The following is a 23,739-nucleotide window of genomic DNA, read 5'->3' on the forward strand; positions in this document are numbered from 1 at the left end:
CCTAGACTACCCTGTCTTGTTCCCAAGGAAGATTAATTACTATTAGAAAATATTCAAATGTAAGGTCATGAGCATCCCAGAACAACGCTGAATTGGTAACACAATGAAGGTAATGGTAGCTCCTCCATTTCCAGCAAAGTGCTTGATATATTCAGACTATTTGGGGGATGGGACTAAAGACAGGGCCCAAAGAAGGGGACAGGTAGGGTCACAACTTGCTTAAGAGGCACCATTTGGGGGATCTTGGATAAAAACCATCAGCAACTGAGTAGAAGAATTGAAGGTTGGGTCTCTTCAAGCCCACTCTACTGTTCCTCCCAGTACATTATGTCCCCTACTGTCTTTAGATGGTGAAATTTTGTTTTCTGCCCACGATTTTCATTCTCAATTTAAAGTTGAGTAATATTTGAGAAGCAATAGGGAGATCAAGAATTGATGAAATGACCATAAACACATTCCACAGGCAGTTGATAGAAGTGCTCTAGCCAGGCAATTCACATGACTCCTTAAATGCTAAATGTTACCTAAATGCCTGGAAAATGAACTCGTTATAAGGATCCATTTATCCTTTTGCTGATGAAGCCAATTCCATGAATTGTAAACTCACATCTAAGTTTTAAAGTTCTTAAAATAATTAAAGAGTTTTCTTTTGCTCCTAAACGTGGCAAAGTAGAATAAAACAGATCGATTTATTTTGGAATACATGGAGGGAAAATAAGAAAATGACCTAAAACCAACTCATTTACAATTCAAACCAGAAGTTCTTTGTGTTATAAGTTAACAAGATTCAGTTATCCTTGAATTAGCTTCAAACAGGTAGTATAAAATTAAAAATTCTGGAGAAGAAAGTATACTAAAGACCCAGCTTTGGGGATTGCATACTACTTAACTAGGGGTGTGATCCCCAAAGTGGGTTGTGTGAAATTTTATTCCTGGGAAATAATTTAAATGTTTTAGGGGAAAAGATGCCTTTGATCAAATAAGTTTGGGGAATGTCGCGCACCAGTCCTCTGTTGTACATGCACAGAGCACAGTTGTGTAACAAAATCTCTGGGAAGGGCTCCTCCTCAAAAACACCCTAACTTAAGTGTGGCTCCTCATCCAGACATTTCTGACCCCAGAACCCTGATTTCAACTAACTCCTGTCTACTAACATTCAGAGCAAACGGTATTCTCCAGGACACAGTTTCACTCTCCACGCCAGGGCTGTCCCTGCTTCTTCACTGTTTTGTGACTGCAGCAAACCTTAACTCTCCATTTCTCCTAAGGATTATTTAATCCCCTCAGAAGCTGTGAATCAAAATTTCCATAGAAAGTTTCTCTAAAACAAAGTTTTGAAAGCTGCTTTTGTGCTGGAATAGCATTTGTTAGCTGAAAGTCACCTTATTAATTTTGCTCTTCCTCCATTCTGCCAGGAATCTCAATCATGCACATCGGTGGAATGGTGGCCTCGGCTTGGCACCCGCGTAAAAGCATTGGTGGACATTGGGCCAAGCTGAAGAAGCACCAACTCGCTGCAATTTCCACCTGATGGTCTGCTTCAAAGGTCACTTTTTTCTTTGAAAGGCACAATGGCCACAGTCATTTCCTTTGTATATTATTAATTGCTACTATTTTTAGCCAGTTACTTGGAGACTCGTTGTCAGGGAATAACCTATGCTCTCATCATGGTTCTGAGGGTGGCTTACATGTGGAGCCAGGATGCCTGCAGCCTAAGGCTCGCCTCGGCTCGTTACTCCCAAGCTGCCTAGTCAGTCTGGTTTTGGTTTAGAAACAAGGCGGTATGTAATCCAAATAAACAAGCAGGGGCAGAATATCCAAACCACCGAAAGCAAAGCAGCTTTGAAACCCCAGTAGAACACATGGGGTTCAGTTCGTGTGATACAAGCCAGGGACTAACTACTCAGCAAGGTGCCAGTGGACAAGGTGCCCAGGGCTGGCTTTGCTTCTGTAGAGGGAGCTCCTCCCAAAGTTGGTCATGTTTTAGCCTCAAATGCAAACTCTCAGCAAATCGTCATCTTTAGAGAATGGTGTGGGGGGGGGGCGGGGAGTCTCAGAGCTTGCTTTTTAGTTTTGGGTGTTTCCTTAAAGTGAGGCAAGACTAATTTGGGCTTTGAGGACATTTGTTTTGGGGTTTCTGGAGAGTGTCATATGGCTCTTCATTCAATTAAGCTTCCATGGGTGGGGTTGAACTTATTTTCTGTCACAATGCATAAGATCCCGACTCAGCCAGGTTTCTGTGTTTTCTGTCTTCTAATAAAGAACAGCAGCCATAAGTTGGACTAACTCAAAATGATCTTTTTTGGTTATAACAGATTGTTCACAGGATTCTGAAAAATATCTTTCCCTTGTGAGCTATAAACTTAAAGCTACAAATTCTTTCTTTAACAGGAACTGAGGTTCAAAGAATTTGACTGGAATGAGACGTAAAGCAAACACATTTTTGTCCCCTTAATTTGCCCTCTGTGTCCTTTCCTAATTTTGCATTTGTAATATTAATTCAGAAGAAATTTGGTAAATGATCACTGACTCCACTGGTTTGCTGGCTAATGATTCTTCCCTTTCCAAGGACTGGGTTCCCACAGCCAGTCACGAAGTTGAGGGAACTGGTCATTTGACCAGGGCCTAAGTAGAGGAAGATATTTTGTATTTTACTTACGTTTCCTCATATGAACTGAGTATTCCTTATCCAAAAAGCTTGGGATCAGTTTTCTGGATTTTTTTTTTTTTTTTTTTTTTAGGTTTTGGAATATCCATAATGAGATATCTTAGCTAACTTTAACTTTAACATTAACTTTACGTTTCATATATACTTTATACACATAGTCTGAAGGTACTTTTGTACGATATTTTTAGTGTACTTGTGTTTTGACTGAGACCTGTTACATGAGGTCACTTGTGGCATCCTTTGGTGCTCAAATAGTTCCATATTTTGGAGGATTTGAGACTTGGATTTTTGGATTAGGGATGCTTGACCCATGCATGGCCCTGGACAGGGCCAGCTTCAAGAGTATGTGAACCATGCATTCACACAGGGAACTGTATTAAGAAGGATCCCCCTGATTGCTGCAATGTTCTGTTGTCACCATCTTGAAATTCTTAATACTTTTTGAACAAGGGATCCATATTTTCATTTCCCCCTACACCCCTCAAATTATATAGCTAGTCCTTTTCCTGGATTATAGTTGGTTAACTCTCTCTGCTTTCATTTTTTTCTTCTTTCCCAATCATAGCTCCAGGTCCAGGCTTTAGACCATGCTCAATGCTGGACTGCCCATTGCCATGGTCACTGCATCAGGAAGCCGACAATTTATGCTACACGGAATCAGTTTTCATTATCCTCCAGTGCATTTGGGGGATTATTTGTCATCTGAGTAGTTTTTTTTCTTGTCACTCATGGAGTTCCAAGAAATGCCAGGTAATTATAACAGCTGAACATGCTTAGAGAGGCGGATCTGTTGCCCAGGAAAAATCTTGCAATGACAAGGCTTAATAAAAATTATTTTTCATTTGTAACTTCTATATACTTATCAACAATAAACCATGAACAGGTGCAAAATCAATTGAGATGTGGAGTTTACTTTAGGATTTTAACATCTTACCAAAAACCTGAATACTTTGTTTTATGATGTGAGTTTCCTGTGTATGGTTTCTAATTTTTTATGTTGAGCCATATGGAGGACATTTATATTCAATATGCTTATTAAATTTTTATATTTGTGCCACTTGCATAAGTTTATGGAACTTAAGAATTATTGCAACAAAACTCCTGTCTTTGGATAGTCATTTGTTTTCTTTTTCCTTTCCTTTTTACAGCCTTAAGAAATCCTTTTGAAATGGCAACATTTCTCCTGTACCCAATTTAAAAATGGCTCACCTCACTATATACTCTTCCCATCTGCTACCTTGGTAGAAATGCTTTTATTAAACTCTACTTTATTGAAATTGTTCCTTCTTAAAGAATATGAAAAGAAACAGGCATGTTATTTCTCTTTATATTATTGAGAGGATTGTGTATTAGATGACACTCTGACCTCTTCATGAGAATCCGTAGGAGGCAGTTTTCTCTGCTCTCAATTACAGCTGGCTGAAGGACTAGCTCATCTGGGGAAATGCCTTGCGTATCGAGCTAAAATTGTGCCATAAATACCACTGAATATGGATCGAGATGGGGAACATTTAGTTACTAACACTCCTTTTAGGAAGAGAATGATATATGGTTGATGGGAATACCCTGAGAAGCTACTTGGAATGGTGGTAAGAATTTCAAGGGACATGATCAAGTAACAAGATGCTCAAAAAACTTCCCTCCCAGTTGCTTGACTGGAATTAATTGGAGAACTTTTGTTTGCTAACAAGGGCACAGAATTTTAGGGTCAGAAACAAATGACCTGATTGGTAGATGAGAAACCAAAATTTGTCAGCAACCCTTCTTTTCCACCTTTTCTTTATGCAGTATTTCTATAAATAAATGCAGAACAGTTATTTTAAAGATCGTCATCTGAAGAAATGCCAAAATAGATCTACACCTCTTGATCCAGCCCCAATGGAAGCACCTTCTATGATTTAACTTCTGAGCAGCTAGTTTGTTTGGTGTTCATGGTCTTCCGGACTCATAACCAGCCATGGTTTCCTTGTTGAGGTGGTTAGCAGAGCCTACAGCTGAAGTCCACCTCTCACAAACGAGTTAGAATTCATGTGCTTACCTCAGTCCTTAGCCCATGTTATTATCTAAGCTTTACTTCCTTTTCCTTAGCTACTTCATCTTGCTAAATGGTATGCATCTCTTTAGACTACCCTGACTCCTTACTAACTTAACTTTTAAATTTTTGTTTAGAGATACTTTACGTAAGTATCTTCTTCCTCTTCCTTTCTTCCCTCCCCTTCCAACTATCTTTGTACAGTAACTTCATAAGAGTAACAATAATGATTTCATAGCCCATAAAGTAACAAGTATTGGCCTTTGTTTTAAGAGCTGGTTTCCACGGTTGTGGGCCTACATAAATTAATAAAGTCATCAAAGGATGTATTTTGGATGAAGATTCCTAATACATCTGGTGGCCAGGGGTGCTCAGCACTCAATCAATTTGCCAAATAATAAAGGCCACACTGTCGTATAAATAAACATAAGCCTTAAGTTAGTGGTAAAGGATGTTAACTGCATATAGAATCTAAAAACACAAAACACAAGTGAATTATATTATGCCTTACAAATAAAATTCTTATGTGTATTTTTATTAAAAGTAATTCAATCTATAATTAGTATTAGTCATTTATGATATGGCTAATGAACAAATTATCGGCCTTAGACTCCTAAATGTACTTCCTACCAGGCGTTTCCAACAGGATGTCCCTATGACATTTTAAACTTGACATCTTCACCCCCACCCCTGCCATACATTTATTCTTCCTGCATTTCCCATTTCGGTCATTAGAATCACTATCCAGACACATCTCTTTTCTGGACTCTACAAACAGCTGTTCATCTAGTTCCCTGCTTAGGTCGGTACTCTCTTTCCAGTCCAAATTCTCTTCTCTGACCCTGAAGTTATTTCAGATCCTGTCATCTCTCTCCTTTACCTGAGGTGTCCTGTGGGTAGGCATAAAACCATCTTTTGGGTAAGTCAAGAAAATGTTAAACTTCTATAGATTGTATCTTTTCCTTTTAACATTTCTGGCTTTTACAATGCATATATTAGTACAATTACCTATGTAAACAAATACTCATCATATATAGGACTGTATGCTCTTAAATTTCTAATGCAATATGTAATTAAACGGTTTAGATTAATGACTAAAATAGGAAACACAAGGACAAATGTGGGGCAAGGGTGAGGGTGAAGATGTTGAGTTTCAAAGGCCATTAGGACACCCTGTTGGAAATGCCTGGTGGACACTTGGAAATACATTTAGGAGTCCAAGGCCAACAATTCATTATTAGCATATCATAAATGAAATACTAATTATATATTGACTTCTTTATTTTTGATACTGGGGATTGAACTCAGAGGTGCTTTGCCACTGAGCCACATCCCAGATCTTTATTTATTTTTTATTTTGAGACAGGGTCTCACCAAGTTCAGGCCCTTGCTAAGTTGCTGAGGCTGGTTTTGAACTCAGGATCCTCCTACCTCAGCCTTCTGAGCCGCTGGGATTATGGATATGCACTACCATACCTGGCTGCATTACTTTTTTATAAAAACACACATAAGAATTCTATTTGGCAAGTTACAATTTGCTTGTGTTTTGTGATTTTAGAGTCTATATACAGTCAATCTAGATTATTGCTCTCTAACTTCCCCATCATTCTATTATTTATTCATTAGCTAATATTAATAAAGCACATCGAATAGAGTAAGCACTATGTAAGTGTTAGATCTTATTATCTTATTTAAGAGGTTTGAATAAACGCATTGGTTCTCCTTTTGGGATCTCTAGGTTGGGTCCCTGGCCCTTGGCCTGCTTTGCCAACTCTGCATGCCCACAGGTTGGCACTGTGGGTTCCAATCAGGTGAGGAAGCTCCCTGCGGTCCAGCACCACAACAAGAGACGCATCCACTATGCTCCCTCAATCACTTCTCGTCATCATGTCATCTCACATCACACAACTGATTGCCACACCCTCGCAGAAGAAAACCTGTAGATCTTATTTCTAAAATACAGTCCGTGTTCCCTTGGGAGGATAGAGAAGAAGAGCGTATGTTGGGAAGTTGCTGTCTAGGATGGGTGGAGTTCTGTGTTCTGCTGCATTTGCTGAGAAAAGGGAATGAGGGAGAACAGGACAGTGTTAGTGCTTTGGATCCCATGACGTAGATTCAAACTCTTATGTTGTCTTCAGTAAAATACCTAGTCTTTCCAAGCTTGTTTCCCAATGTGTAAAAGGGGACAATAACACTGGCTTCACAGAATTGTAAAATAATGCTTATGATGTATTTAGGATCAATAGGTTTTTAATAAATGGTGGCACTTTTCATTTGTGACATTCTGACATCTCTGGAAAGACTTAGGACACTTTCCACTAATGGGATATTGCTTTGGTTTGAATGTGTCCCCCAAGGTTCATGTGTTGGAAACTTAATCCCCAATGCAACAGTGTTGGGAGGCAGGACCTAAGAAGTAGTGATTTGTTCTGTCCTCATGAATGGATTCATATGATCGCAGGTGCAGGTTAGTTGTGACAAGGGTGGGCTGTTCTAAAGGCAAGTTCTGGCTGCCCGGCTCTCAAGCTCTCTTGCCCTTCTGCCTTCTGCCATGGGGCGATGCTACATGAAGGTCCTTGCCAGATGCTGGCATTCTCTTGGATTTTGCAGACTCCAGAACTGAAAGTCAAGTATATTTGTTTTCTTTATAAATAACTCAGTCTAAGGTATTCTATATAGCAGCAGTGGACTATTTAGTTATTTAACACATTCTAGTTAGAGAAAACTTCTTGAAAGAAATGTCTACTCAGCTGTGATATAAATACGCAGTGAAAAGAGTCAGAGGGCTGGGAGGGAGGGATGAGGCTGAGGGCTGTGGCGGGGCAGAGAATGAAATCATATCTCTTTTGTGGTACTGAAAAGTATGAGCTACCACTACACTGCAACCAACCAGATCACACGTGCAAAGACCACTCCAGACAACACTCAGAAAACTAAAGCAGCACCTTTATTTTATACATACAAACAGTATAAAACGTTTATTATGTAAGAGCAGTGTTTTGTTTACAATATATTATGTTGCTTCAAGCCAATGCAAAGACTTCATACATTATATCCCCTATCTCGTTGTGTTTACAATATATTATATTGTTTAAATGCCACTACCACAGTGTAAATTTTTGGTTTTTCTTTTTTCAATACTGAACTCTCTGAAGTAATGGTAAAGTTAAAATATATCGTATGAGAGCAAACAAATAAGAGCAGTTAAAAAATGTGACAAACGTCTAAATATGTGACAATAAAATTTGAAATGCTGTAACTTCAACACTATGAACTGCTTCATCTAAATCCTTGTGATTTATGCATTTTTGCCCAATTTAACCTCTTTAATGTGACCCAGTCCCTCAACACCATGAATGCACTGTAATTTTGCAAATATCTGCCGACTATACACCGAAAAGACACAATTTTAACCTGATCAACAGACATAATATAAAATCTGTCCCAAAGGACTGAAAGAAGAAAATCTATACCATCATGCTACAGACATACTTAGGAAACTTAAAAGGAAGAGTAAATATCAGCTCAGTGATTTATAATGAAGCTAATAAAATTCAGGCCAGTATTCTTAAGTGTAATGAACATTATTTGAACATTCAACACATGAAAGGTTAACAAAGGCTATGAACTTGGTGTAACTTAAAACGTTTCAGATGTCGGAGTTCACCAGATGTAATTGGATTCAGGTGGATCCTGCAGCTCCCCAGCCTTTTTAAGTGAAGGCGTGTGCTGCCTGAGACCGGCGCCTGCTGGCCTCAGGGCATGCATGAGGCTGGCTCTGTACCCTGCAAAATTATTCACAGCTTAAAAGCAAAGAAACTACAAAAACAGGCTCTTCAGATTCATCATTAACCATTCAAATGAAATCCATTTTCCCTTTTTAACCCAAAGTGGAAGACCACCGTGACCACAAAAAGCTACCTAAATGAAGAGATGTTACAGGTTCAAGATCTCTGTTGAAAGAAATCCATTTTACTAACTCCATCAAATTTGCCCTCCATTGGATTTCTTACTCACTATATATTTTGGCTGTTGTGTTCGAATGGAAGCAGTCTCTACCCGAGGGTTGGTTAGGAACTCACAATGAAGTCTCAAATGCTGTTATAGAGGATTTGGCCATTGATCCTTTCACTGCATTGCAGAAACATCAATCCAGTTGATGATCCAGTTCAATATGTAACAACCTCCGCTCTTCACATAGATCCCATGATGGGGAGTGGCTAAAACACTCATACATACAGGAATTTTGTAAGAATTGAGTGTTTCCATTATATGTATGAGAGAAAGGGTGGTGATTGGAACTGACTCCTCATCAATGGGGATTTGTGGGTTTTGGTCAGGTGGCACCTATCCATTTTCCACTTGGTGGTCAGTGGAATGTAACACTGAGTTACACAACTGGAGACCTCCCTCCCTTCTACTTGTGGAGGTGCTGGGAGCACGCGCTCATTTTTGGTTTCCCAAAACTGATCCAAAACAGCAATTACATTTCAAAAATCTGCCACCATCTTCATGTGCATCAGTCAAGTTCAGCATTTCATTTGTTCCTTGTGGTTGTTAAATGCAAGCATGTTGTTAAATAACTAGTGAGAACAGAATATTTGTTCCTGAATGTGTTCCTTTGAATTGTCAGTATGTAGGCTGGTAGCTCATGGAATGGTCAAAACATGAGCCAACAGTGCGCTGGAGTAACTCCCTACCAAGCCGCTTGACTTGCCACCCACGAAGACGGAACCTCCCTGCTGGCGAGGGTGAGCCTGAACAAGGACGTCTGACTCTAGGATCCTCCTTGCTGGGATGCCTGGATGCCTGGGACCTCCCAACGTGTCACCCCACTGGGAATCTGTTCTTAGCAGAATTCTGTGACTCAGAGCTTCCCTGTCACCTCCCTCTAGTTAAAATAAACCCCACTCTTTCAACTCCATTCTCTTGAAGTACAGAACTGGCCGGGTGGCCTCTCCTGGAAAACTCACTTGCTTTTAAAATAAGCACCGGGGCACCTTCCCAGCTTGCATTGCCTTTCTCTGTAGGAGGGACACTGATGGCAAAAGATTAAGCATGTGGTCTACAGTGGGGGTGATATTTGGAGGCTTCCAATTCTCCTTGATAGAACTGCTCATCTACTGCTCTATTCCAAAAGGCCCCTAACTTGTCTTCTTTTTGCAAGAGTGACCAGGTATTTCAGTGAAACAGTGCCCTTGTACTCCCCCACCTCCATCACGCTTGGTGATCAATGGTCTCCAGTTATAAGACCAGAGATCTTTGCAATTGAGTCCTGGGGTGTATAGTCTGACCTCAGATCATTCCTAGGCTCAAGGACTTCTGGAAAATCACTTTGATTCTGGACAAGCCATGGTGTTTGTATCCAGTTAAGAGGGGGCATAAAAGATTTGACTTAGTCTTCAGGAAAAATACTCAAGAAGGGGTTGGTCTCCTATCGGTGTGTTGTTAGTCCAAAGGTTTCCTAAAAGCATGTTCTAGTGGGGATACATTCACCCATAACCACTGTGTGAAGAGCTATTCACCAGAGGAAGTGCATTTTTTCCCATACTGTGCCCGCCAGACACCAACCTACCTTAAAATAAACATGTATACCCACACAAAAGTTCAGTATTCATACATCAGAATAATATGTGAATATTGTAAGGTGTGCACAAAAATTAGAAAGTTTTCAATAAATATAAGAATTTATATATTAAATATATATGTAAATATGCATAAAATAAAATATTAAAAATATCTTAAAGGTAACACATTTCCTCAACACCTGAACTAATAATTTCCACACTCACTGGACGATATTCAACGCCCTTTGGAGGACACTGATCTAGAAAAATACCTGATGTGTAAGTGGTTTGTTCAAGTTGTATCTGTTATTTTGGAGATACAAATGGTAGCCACATCTGGACTTCTGCTATTGAAGAGTGTTGCATGACTGGAACCTTTCTTTCCTCCAAGTGGAGAGGACAGTGGCCCATGCTTAGGAGACTAAGTTCTAGGTGGCAGATATACATAGACTATGTTATTTTCTTCACTTGCTTATCAACTCTCCCTCCACTGGAATCTGTACTCCATGAGGCAAGGTCCTTTCTTTCTGTTCATTGATGTGTCCCCCATTGTCTGGATTCTTGCTTAGCACAGGGGAGACACTAGTCCAATACTAAATAATTGGCTTTATCCAGCTTCATTTCATATATAAAATGTCCAGTGGTTTATCTACCTATCTAGTTCATTTTCAGTAGTCAGTAAATTTGAGAAAAACACAACTCCATTATAATATCTCTCTCATAGAGGGCTTCACAGATCTTTCCTTTCCTTCAAAGGAACTCATTAAAAATATATCTAGTACAATTTAAAGATTTTAAAAAAGTAAAACTCTTCACATTTTATATGTGAGTCGATAAATCTTGAATTGTAAAATCAGAGGTAAGTAGATACTAATTCTACCTTTGATTAAAATCTTAATTTAGATGATCACTTCTTTCATAGCTGACATATTACTGTATCAGCCCGTATTAGCAATATAAGCTACAAAATATTTGTGTTGATATTTTACAGATCTGACTACATTTTGCAATGATGCCTTACTTTTAAATTCTAAAGCTTAAACTCTAAGGGTAGAGAGAGGCATGGGGAGCATGGTGGACAGAGAAGAAGCTACTCTTCATGAAATGGCAGGTGGGGCTGAGTTGTGGGTCATCTATTAGCCTGACTTCTCAGATGGTTCCAACTCACTTTTATTGCAGTGTCTTCCATGCCAACCTTCTTGACATTGGCATTTGTTGGGTTCATGGCAGGTCCCGTGTGCACCACAGCCAGGCTCACAGACAGCTGAAAACAAAGGAGATAAAATCAGTTTTTTCCTCAACTTTCTTTCTTTCTTTTTTTTTTTTTTTAGGGTGCAACTTTGCACGCATAGGGAAAGCTCACTTCAGCAAATTAGAATCATATTGTTATAGCAGGAGCACCCTGCATGTTGGCACCACCAAATCTTGGGAGCAAAGTGGGTATGAGGAGGAGAGATAATACCCAAAGTTTCATTGAAATCCATTCGTGAAACTTTCTCAGAAAAGGAACTTCAATTTCAGCTCTATTCAACCTGTACGTTACAGTTCTGCAACAGGAAAACATAAGGGGCTTGCCTAGAAAATTTGGAGGTAGAATGCTCAGATGTTGGGGGCAGAGTGGGAATGATGAAAAGAGAAAATACCCAAAGTTTCATGGAAATTCATTCATGCATTTTTTTCAGAAAACTGTATTAGTGTGCAGTTTTACTCTGCGTGCATAGGGAAAGCTCAATTCAGGGAATTAGATTTTTTTTTTTTTTATTGTAAACAAACAACAGAATTACACAGCTATTTTTCCTGCAGTTCTTTAGAATGAGTTAGTTTGGGCTTCATCCCCTGGTTTTTTTTTTTTTTTTTTTTTTCCTAAACTATTCTCCAGGTAAAAGTCAGTTTTAGACTTACTTCAAAAGTTCTAAGAGTGACCCTCGAATAAGCATCATGTTTCTCATTTACAAAAGACTCTCAGTAGGATTTTGAAACTTGTGAACAATGGAAGTTTATTTTCCTTAAGACAACCTCTAGTAAATTAAAAAAAATTAAAATGTATGTGTGAGAGTATGTAAATTCTTTTGTATACATGGATTCTATACAATGTCTTTGGTCTACATAAAGGAATCCTGTATGTCAGTGAGGAAAGGTTAACTGTGATGTTTTGTAGTAGGACAGTACAGCTAGCTCACTTATCCCATAACCCGATTGATGAGGTGTGTGATACTTACGCTTAGAACAGAGGTCTCCTTGATAACCTTTGGAGCACTTACATTTGCCTCTACCAATGCATTTACCTCCATTTCGACAGGGTTGCGGGCATTTGCCTAAAATAGAGGAATGGAAGTGAACAAGGAACCCAGTGTGCCATTCAGGAGAAATTACATAAAGAATCATAAGGTTTTGAGGGAGTAAAAATACAGTACTTTTCACTCATTTAGATCTACTCTGGCTTTCATATTGCTTGATTTTTGTTTTTGAAATGATAGGTTAATACTTCTACTTATATTTTGGATACATATCTTCTTTATCAACAAATGTGTTACCCAAATGCCATAGTTCCATTTACTTTTCATATAAAGAATAACCTTTTAACTGACTCATAAATACTTGTAATTTAAGATACAACTTACAAAAAGCTGACATATGCATGACCCACTAATTGATCTTTTCTCTGAGTCATGTTTTGGATTGTTTCTTGTTCTGAAAGCAGGTCTACACCCCAAGGAATAACTTCCTCACACTTCCATGCTGCAAATGCAGTACGTGATTTATAAGGACTCAGAGATGTTTCTGGGTGGAAAACAAAGGTGTGGAACAGGAAAGATGAAGTGCAATCAGCTTACACCTGTGCAAAACCAGTTGCAGTAGCAATGACATGAGTTAAAGGTTGGCTGAGAGGATGTGAGGCGGGCCACAAAAAGTGCCCAATACCACAGCCATGCATTTTTGGGGAATATCTTAGATCCTAAAGACACATCATTTTTATTTTATTTCATACAAAATGAATATCGCTGATGTTTTCACAGATCGCATAATTTTAGAGCTGCCAGAAGACTTTAGGTGTAAAAATTATGTCATCAGTTGCTGCCTTCTTACTCCAGAGGTTATTTATTTCCTCCCTGCAATCTAGAATTTGCCATCCTCAGACTGAGTTTTTGAAGAAGTAAAAAGTAAAGTACTGTCCTTCCAGATGTGAAACCACATCCTGTCACTGGCCCAGTGATGTTCTAAGAAGGCAAGCAGCTTGGGTTTTGGTAGGGGATGAGTTTGGAATTTTGTTGTTGTTCTTTTTTTTCTTTTCATTTTAGCAGAACATTAATTACGAAGGTCTCCGAGTATATAAGAACAACTAATGAAACCTATTCCTAACCATCTAACTTTTAATTCTCTAAACACTTCTTCTTATGGTCAAAGAACTTTGAAAGAAGTAAACTAGCACATATTTTACCAACAAATACTATTTTTGAGAAATAAGAAATGAATTCCACATGACAATCATTTGACTAAAAACACTTTATTTTCCTTTTTACTTACCTAAAGGGCTTTATTTATATATAAATTGATGAAAGCAGCATTTAGTCATTGTGAAGATAATACAGACATAACAATACTGGGGTGTTAGTGTCTCTCACAAACCTGGAGTACCATTAGACTTAGATTTTTTTTTCCTAAAACAAGTGTGTTCCAGAAACAGGTATTAAAACAACCTTCATAATAGAATATCACCTTTTTGTTGACCATAGAAAGTCCAAAAAAGCCCTTTTTGCTAGGTTTGCACACAAGAACACCATTGTTATGGTTTGGATATGAGGTGTCCTACAAAAACTCCTGTGTTAATACAGGACGTGAATGATTGTATTATGAGAGCTGAGACCTGATAAGTGGATTGATCCATTTGATAGATTAGTAATTTGAAATGGACAGATTGAAGTCCGGTAGGGTGTGGAAGTGGGTCACTGGAGTCATGCCCTTGGGGATTATATCTTGTCCCCTGGCTCCTCCTTCTCTGTCTCTGTCTCTCTGTCTCTCCCTCTATCTCTCTGTCTCTGCTTCTCAGTCAGCCAGGTTTTCCTCCATGATGTGCTATCTTACCTCAGGCCCAGAACAATGGAGTCCACCGACCACGAACCTCTGAAACCATGGGCCCTAAATAAACTTTTCCTCCTCTAAATTGTTCTTGTCAGATATTTTGAATGAAAAGCTGACTAATACAACAATTTACTGTTTAGTTAATATCTCAACTCTTACTCAAAAGAAAGGAATATCTAACGCCAAATTTCTATTTGCATCAAAGAAACACCAGATCCCAAGACATTCACAAAATTGAATCATATCACCATACTTTGCAATACACTGAGTTTTTTTCCAAGCAAACACTGTGTGGGGTGATAATTATATGGCAAAGAAGACAGAATACTTTTATGTGAAATATGTGGTGAGCCCTAATTTCCCTGCTCTAGGAGGAGTAAACTTGGTCAGCAGGAATAATACAGAGATTGATCTATGATGAGAATCCTTTTATGGACTCAATGGATCTTTTCTTGTCTATGGAAAGACAGAAACAAAGACCCTTAGGTTTATCTCAGCCAGGAAGGAGGATGTTCTCTCCTGGTTCCTATACAGCACAAAGACAACTCACTGCAGGAGAGTCAGAAGGCCACAACCAGTTCAAAGACTATAGGAACCAAACCTTGTGATCTGATTGTTTTAAATTTCAGGATTCTATAATTGTCTTTAATATTGATGTTTCCTTTTCCTGAAAATAATCTGTGGTCAAATTCTATCTGATGGACAATGGAAAACCGAGTAGGCCTGAGAAGTTACACATCTTTATCTAAAGAGACTAAGCATTGCCTGTAGACCCCAGATTTGAATTTAAACAGTATTTTTAGTACAACCAGTGGATGAGTCCTTGTTAGTACAATGTCATAAGATATTTACAAAACAAAGACATTAAACTTCTTCTACCCATGGGATGGTGGGATAAATTAACTTAAATTTGTGACTGTCATAGACAAAAAGAAGATCAAAGGGGTTTACAACCTGTGCCAACACTCATCATCTCTGAATCCTAGAATGATGGGTGATTTTTAATTGTTTTTTCAAATATACTAAAATGTTTTTACAAAGAACATTTTATACTGAAAACTTTATAAGAAACCCACTAATTTATTTTTAAACTTTATTTACAACACAACATAAGTAAGCTGTGTGGTCTTTTAAAATGAAGATTCATTGAAGATTCTTGAGAAATCTATGAGCTGTAAGTAACAAGGTGACTACACAACCATCCAGTCAGATACCTCTGACCACAGTTTTATTTGTTAACTTACAAGTGTATCTCACAATCAAGTCAGAATGAAGTTTAAGAAGCCATCATTCCTGATTAAGGTCAGGAGAAATGAAAATAAATTGACATCAGAATATATATTTCATTTTAAAAAAGAAGAATGAGGATTGGTAAGAATGTGGGAAAATTGGAACTTTTGTACATTGCTTCACTTTGATGGGAATGTAAAATTGTGCAGCTATTTTGGAAAATGGTCTAGCAATTGCTCAAAAAATTTGATACCACATGATCTAGCAATTTCACTCATGTGTATATTTCCAAGAGAAATGAAAACTTGTGTCTAAAAAAAGAACTTATACAAAAATGTTCATTGCAGCATTGTTCATAAAAGCCTTCATGTGGAAACAACCCAAATGTTTACCAACTGATGAATGAACAAACAAAATGCAGCATATATCTTCAAGCGAATATTATTTAGCAATAAGAAGGACTGATGTCCTGATATATACTACACCATGTGTGAGCCTTGAGTACACTAGAATAAATCTAAGTGAAAGAAGCTAGATACAAAAGGTCATATGTTGTAGGATCCCTTTTATATGAAATGTTCAGAGCAGGCAAGTCTGAAGAGACAGAAAGTAGATTAGAGATTGCCAGAGCTGGGGGGACAGGGGAATGTGGGGGGACTGCTGAGAGGTATGGGCTTTCTTTTTGAGGTGATGAAATGTTCTGGATTTGACAGAGGTGATGGCTGCACAACTTTGTGCATATGCTGAATGGTATACCCTTAAATGTTGGGTTTTATGGTATGTGAATTATATCTTAACTAAAAAACAAGAATCCATAGTTCAACTATCCTGTTTTGTCTGTATACTTTTAGAGGCACTTTTCAACTCAAGACCCATTTCCATTTTTTTCCTGGTAATATGATTCCTTCAATAGAAACAGGAAATTTCCTGAAAGATTTTGAATAAAACTTGTGATCAGATCCATCAGGGGCTTTCAAAGGTCCACATTTTTTTTATGCAGTCAGAAAAAAGATATCACATGCATATATACACACAAAAATAAAGCAGTGCTTCTGCCAACAGAAAGTGTGTAAACCTAAGGCATGAAGAAGCATCCTTACATGAAATGAGCCCGTGAGCAAAAACTCACACACAAGCCAACTAAGTGTGCAACCTCTGGGAGTGAGGACGAGGAGAAAATTGAGGGGTGTTCTTTCAGAGATATCTTTATCAGGGAAGGGTAATTAATAAGAATAGAAACCACATCCTGGCAATTAATTACATGTTCTATGGAAACTTCAGAAGTATTTCATTTGAACTCTATAAAAATGGTTACTTCACCTACTACTCATTAAAGTACAGAAACTCACAAATAAATTAGAGGTTGAAAGTTAAAGTCAGAACACTTAGTATTATTCAATTTTGAACCCACTACAACTTCACAAACTATGGCTGTACCAAACACAGTTGATGCTTTACAGATAAAACACAGCTGGAAACGAGAATGCTGAACAAGTCTCCCTCCACACACATCAAAAAGGCAGAGATGCAGCAAACAAGCAGACGCCAGTTCCTTTAGCTCCTTCCTGGGCGTGCATTCCACTATCTGAGCAATCTAGAGTGGGTTGCCTCATTCCTCAGTTTCACAGAGAGGTGAAGTGACTTGCTGAGGGCTACTTGGTGACTAGGTGTTAGAACCACGATAAGCAGTTTGGTATATTAATTCCCCAAATAATGGTTGTTTACCACATTCTATCCTTAAATTGTAACAAACATATGGCAAAGGCAGAATATTCACCCATCTTGCGTACAGCTTGATTTTCTTTTACATAGACACTCAGTGACCCTTCACTAATCAAGATATAGACTATTTTCAGCACCCCAAGAAATTCTTTTGTGCCTCCAACAAGGATTCTCATTTCCATCATCACCCATTAGCTTTGCCTGTTCCTGAACTTCAAAAAATAAGGAATCATCAGGAGGCACTGGTCTGTGTCTGGCTCCTTTCACTGACCATGTCTGTGGGAGGCGCTCATCTTGTTGCTCGTGCTATTAGCTTGTTCTTTTTTTATTGCTGTGCACATGTTTGTGTTCCTTTTTAGGATCTGCCCTTTTTTCTTAGGTGGGTAACAAGGCTCAGTCTATTCTAGGATATCTGGCAAGCTATGGCAGCAGAAAGCCCCACCACGCCTGTAGGTGGGTGACAGATCTCTGCTGTTTCAGAGCTCTGGTCTTCATTTCAAGGCTGAAGCTGTGGGCGCTGCGTAATGCGAAGTGGAAATGACCAACAAGAAATAATACAACACGCTGAGTAATCCAAACCCAGACAGAACTGACTCAGAGACATTTGTTCTGAGTGCTCTGAGGCTCATGAGCCGTGTCACTCTTTGCCTACCCTTTTGCCAAAATAAGTGGCAGATGAATGTAGCAAAAAGAAACCAATGCCTTACACAAGCTATGTGTAAGGTCTGGGCTTCTGGGCTTCGGATTCCTTCGGTAAATGGAAGGGATTCGATAAATTGCCAAGGAACCCAGAGAACAAAGAGAATGCAGAAATTCAGTACTTACTTCTTTCACACTGTTCCCCTTCTAGACCTGGGGGGCAAATGCATTTTCCAGGGTAGAAACAGGTCCCTCCATTAAAGCAGGTGGTCGAGCAGTTTGCTGTCAGAATGAACAACCAGGGGTTGCGTTAGACAGTGGGTTAAATCAAACAAAAACTTCACATAACTTGCATGATGTTTCTTAGGCATCTGTCCTTGCTCATTTACTTCATAAAGTAAGCCGCTTAAGCCCACTTTACAAACACAAAAACTGTAACCCATTACTTCAGTTATTCACAGTAATTGATTCAAATTACAATTATAATCAAATTGCAATTACTTGATTTCAGAACCTAATAGGGTATAATAGGATATCACATACATTCTATTCCTCCCACTCCTAGAAGTTTACATCTTAATGAAAAAAATCATGGTGTGTAAAAAAAAAACTGTCTTTTAATTTTTTAAATAAAATCTTCTTTCTTAAAAGGAGAAGAATGCTATGCTATAAATTCAAGAAGATTTTTAAAAAATCTGGTTGGAGGATAAAGGAAGAGTAAAAGGTGAAAACTTATACTTTGGAATAGACAAAAAGAAGAGAAGTCATAAATACCAGGAGCCAACAAAGAAGAAAGCAATGTTCTTTCAGAAAAAGATGAACAGGTATTCATTTTACCTAACAGGATATTTTAAATAGGCTTAAATAGGCTTTTATGACATTTGGAAAAAGGCATAATTGTACTTGGAAAAACCTGCAGACCCTTGTGAGGTCACATAGGTGGGAATATGGTGGCAACTGAGTTGGAGGGACAAAGCTGGATGTATTCCAGCAGGAGTCCAATTAGCTACATTAGCCAGGTAATAGTCATACTGTGATTCAACCTAAACCCTCTCTCTCGGTGCAGTTTCTGGAATTTCACTGCTTGCTGGCACCTAAAATAGAGGGAGGACAGAGAAGTGGGAATGGAGTGTCTAAAAGTAGACAAGCTGGCTCATTCTGTAAAGATGAAAATTAGAGCTTGGATTTTTAGCAATTTCGGTTATATATCCTATTTGTTTTTGTCCCACATAAAATGGGCCAAAATTGGCTCTAACTGAACAAAAGCTAAAGCAAGCTTCCAATAGGAAAATCAGAAAGGAAATCCAAAAGTTATATGTGTGCTTTCTTTGTGGAAAAGAATTCCAACTAAAATATTTTACGAATAACATGCTTCTGAAACGATAAATGCTGTGTTTAAAATCACAAGCATCTCCCAGTTCCAGACAGTGCTATACTTGTTCTGGCAAAACCAAGCATCCTGACTTACAGAGGAACAATAGCATTTTGGTAGAGGATTCAGGAGATCCATTCATGGGGCCCTCTTTTTTGCTACTTGGTGCTGGTATTTCTAGGACTGATTGTTTTTGTGAGTGTGTCCTGTCCCCCAACTCATCCTTGTTTCTCCTAGGGATAAGAGGAGATGAAACGTTGAGATCAATATTCATGTGGTTTTTCCCTATGGGAACTGCTCCTTTTTTTTTTTTTTTTTTTTTTTTTTGCAGTGCTGGGGATTGAACCCAGGGCCTTGTAGCACTCTACCAACTGAGCTATATCCCCAACCCTACTGCTCCTTATTGATATGTAAAATGCAATGACCCTGGTAGCTTAATTGAAAGTAATAAAATTTGATAAACCTGATTATATAATTTAGCCATACTCTTAGTACTTGTGTAATAGTTTACTTCTCTGACCACACTTCTCCATATTTCTGCAATGGTTTGGATGTGGTTTGAGTGTGTTCCTAAAAGATTCATGTGCAGGCAGCTTGGTCCCCAATGTGGCAGTGTTGTGGAGTGGTGGAATCTTTAAGAAATGGGCAACAGAAGACAATTAAGTCACTGGGACTACCACCCTCAGGAAGGATTGAGGTAATTCTATAGGACCTTGGTTAGTTCCTACAAAATCAAGTTGTTATGAAAACAGCACACCTGGCCCTTGAGTCTCCCTGGTTTCCTATCTGGCCATGGTGATGTTCTCTTTTCCAGGTATTCCCACCATAATGTCATCTACCATGAGGTGATATAGCCAGAAGACCCTCACCAGAGTTGAGCAGATGCTAATGCCATGATCTTGAATTTCCAGAACCATAAGCTTAGTTAACCTCTTTTCTTTAGAAAGTACCCAGCTTCAGGTATTTTGTTATAACAACAAAAAAACAGACTAATTTAAATTTCTATTGTACAATGAGCCAGAGACACTAACTTTCAATGAACCTGACAGCATATTGGCCAATGATTAACAACTCACTTCCTAACTTTTGTGGCACATGTCCCAAGGGTCATTAAAAGTTGTTTTTTAATGTCTGTTCCAGAATATAGTGTTGAGATCTAGCTCTATGCCAATAACTACACCATTTTTTTCTCAGAAGCTCCATACTGTCTTCTGAATAATAAAAACATTTTGTATTGTTGTTGAGGAAGTAAAAAATAATATTTAAAAAAATTCTCAGATCTCTAAGATCAAGTGGAATCTCAATAAACTTTCCAAGAACAAAACAATTTACTGGTGTCTAACAAGTCGGAAAACTTTCATTTGAAAGGCAAAATATTATAAAATATAAAGATACTGGAATAGAGATAGATATATTCCCTCATTAGTGACCATGAAGTGTTTGGGATGCTGTAGCATTAGTAAAATATTGCAATGGATACTCTACTGTGCAAACCACACCGATAATGGCCACATCTACCTCAGCAGGTCACACTGATGATTTCTTTAAATCTGTGAATATAAGAATTCTTTATTCAAATATCTGAAGGATTTGCTTTATTTCCTAACAGTTTCAATATAACTATAAAGTTTCTATTTTAAGAAATGCCCAGTTTTAGAGGGTGGGGATGTAGCTCAATGGTAGAGCACTTGCTTAACATGCACAAGGTCCTGGGTTCAATCCCCTGTACACTTAAAGAAAAATAAAGGATTAATACAAGAAGAAATGCTCAATTTAGAAATAGCAGAGATGCCAAGTGCTAAATTTAGACAAGAAGAGGATTCACAATCAATAATTTTACTTGCTGTCATTATTATTAGTGTTATTAGGGCTTAATCTTTATGAATACATTTTTTTTTTTTTTGTGGTTCTGGGGATGAACCCAGGGCCCTGTGCTTGCAAGGCAAGCACTTTACCAACTGAGCTATCTCCCCAGCCCTATGAATACATGTTTTAAAAAATGTTTTTAATCTAATGCCATGATTTTAAAAGACCACTTTTAAAAAATGTATACATGCTTTTAGATATTACCTCAGTTAAAATCAGGAGTTAGGTCAGGAAGGTCAATGACTTCATTCCAAATTTAGCAAAAGGAAAAACACTGTCCAAAGACAGGGTAAGTTATCTGCTGAAGTCCAGAGTCCCTCATGGGGAGCTGAGACCTGAATTAGGTAGCCTGGGTTGCAACATGGTACAGAGGAAGGAGTGAATTTAGGTCAAGCTACTCAAGCACTATAAACCTCACTATGCTTATCTGGGAATGAAACAGATAATATTTTCCATATCTCAAAAGGCTGTTGGGAGTAAAATCAGACAATTATATGATGAATATCATAAAATAGTAGACAACCATAAATTATTATTTTGACTCATACTGAGGGCTCTTTACATAGCTTTCCTTTCTTTAAAAAGAAAAAAAAAAAAAGAAACTGTGCATTATAATCTTGGAACTAACTGAATGATCACTAAAGTGTCACTTCTTCCAAATAATATTCATCATTTTATTTCAAAACATTTTTATTAGCCAAAACAATGCTCTATTCATATAATTAGCATTCTATATGCAAAGATAACTCCATTAAATCCACACAGTGCAGAAACTTCTTAATGTTTTCCCACTTTCAAGGTATGAACTGGACAAAATAGACTGGTATCTCATGCAGAATATGAATTGTTCAGCAATTTTTTTAAGGTCAAGTCTGACTCCTGTCTCTGAGAACAAAATCTGATCATTGCTGCAATGCTAAGAAGGAGGCATGAAACCTCTCAGGGATGCAATTTTTGAGCAGAGTATTGAGTTGGAAGTCAGTGCATCTTTAGGTCAAGCAATGTACAGAAATCTATGATCCCCTCCCATAACAAGAGTGGTCAGTGGAAGACAGCTGTCCAGCCAGGATGACATTTCTGGCTACATTCAGGTAGGACCAGGAGGTTAATTCCTATCCATGGTACAGGTGTGGAAGTTTTGTAGGTCACTTCTTGGGGCTAGCATTGTTTTTTGAGGGGGATTGTTTCTGTTTTTTTTCTTAGAGAAGTGCCTACTCCAAACCCCCTTCTCTACTCTGTTGACTGTCCCTAGAAAGCTCCAACACTCCAGGCAGGACAACAAGATGGAAGGTGCCTGGTCCCCTGAATCACTGCATGGAGAAGAGCTGCACTATCCACAGACCTCCTAATCCTGCACTGGAGCATTCTGTGAATGAAATAAAATTCTGCTGTGTTAAGCTACACTCAAATGGGGGTTTCAATGATTACAGCAGTCATCTTTACCCTGAGGGTTATATCCTACTTACAGAGTGATGACATATTTAGTATACTTATTTGAATCAAATATTTAAAATGTAAAACTTGGGGACTGGGGTTGTAGTCAGTGGTAGAGTACTTGCCTAGCATGTGTGAGGCACTAGGTTTGATTTTCAGCACCACATATAAATAAATCAATAAAATAAAGGTCTATCAATATCTAAAAATATATACATTTGAAAAATAAATAAATGTAAAACTTGTTTCTTAAAAAGAAAATGTTACCTTTATCACAATTGACTCCATAGAATCCAGGTGGACAGATGCAGAAACCAGGAGTAACACAAAGTCCGCCATTCATGCATCGTGGTGTACAAAGGGCTTATAGGGAGAGAGAATCCTGATTAAGGCCAAACGGGGATTTGAGGTAGAACCATTTTTAAATGTCAATGGCACAACAATTTCAAGCTCTGTAGTTGATTCTAAAATGTGCACCCTTTTGAGATACAAGTTTGCTACATTAAAAATTGTTTTGTGGTTTTTAATTAGGCTATTTTTCAACTTTGTAATTTCTTAGAAAATAATTTTGAATTTGTTTCACTTTGAATATCTGAATAATTATTTTCCAGAATCATCTTGACTAACTGTAAATATTTTCTCTCTGCCCCTATATCCTTAATCTTCCAATTTCAAAATAAATGCAAAATAAGAAAACTAAGAAATATTTTTATTTCTTAAAGATAAAAATATTTTGCTTACTCTGGTCAAATAAGCTCTTGGTATTTAAGCATCTTATAATTAATATTCATTTTCTTGCTTACCTCTTTTTTCACATAATTATCTTAAAAGTAATTTCCCTGAAATGGATATACTTCCTATACAATTTATTTTCATCCTTTTTTACTTGTAATAACTTCATAACTATGGTATGGGACTGAATTGTGAATCAAGCCACTTTAAATTGGAATAGATAATTTCAAATCAATGGTGATACTAGCTTTTTTAAGCCAACTTAAGTGAAGAAAAATCAACTTAAAGACTTTGATAAGATTATGCTGAAGGACAGGGTGTCCAGTAGTTGAGGTGGGTGTAGACACTACAAATGTTCTCTCCCTGGGTCACCACACACTGGGTTTAACAGAAAACC

General features: G+C 38.0%; 1 protein-coding gene across 2 annotated transcripts in view; it reads right to left on the reverse strand.

Moving 5' to 3' along the window:
- Positions 1-7,625: 7,625 nt before the first annotated feature.
- Positions 7,626-23,739, reverse strand: part of WIF1 (WNT inhibitory factor 1) — a 62,046-nt gene continuing 45,932 nt past the window's right edge. The window contains exons 6-10 of one of the 2 annotated variants that reach the window (XM_079139693.1): positions 22,878-22,973; positions 18,125-18,220; positions 12,487-12,582; positions 11,436-11,531; positions 7,626-8,485 (exon numbers count right to left, since the gene is read on the reverse strand). In XM_079139693.1, coding sequence (XP_078995819.1) covers positions 8,364-8,485; positions 11,436-11,531; positions 12,487-12,582; positions 18,125-18,220; positions 22,878-22,973 — 506 coding nt within the window. In that variant the 3' untranslated portion in view covers positions 7,626-8,363. The remainder of the gene's footprint in view (positions 8,486-11,435; positions 11,532-12,486; positions 12,583-18,124; positions 18,221-22,877; positions 22,974-23,739) is intronic. The other variant, XM_079139694.1, reaches the window with a different exon arrangement.

The sequence above is a fragment of the Sciurus vulgaris genome (genome assembly GCF_902686455.1).
Source record: "Sciurus vulgaris genome assembly, chromosome: 5".
In the NCBI taxonomy this organism is placed as follows: Eukaryota; Metazoa; Chordata; class Mammalia; order Rodentia; family Sciuridae; genus Sciurus; species Sciurus vulgaris.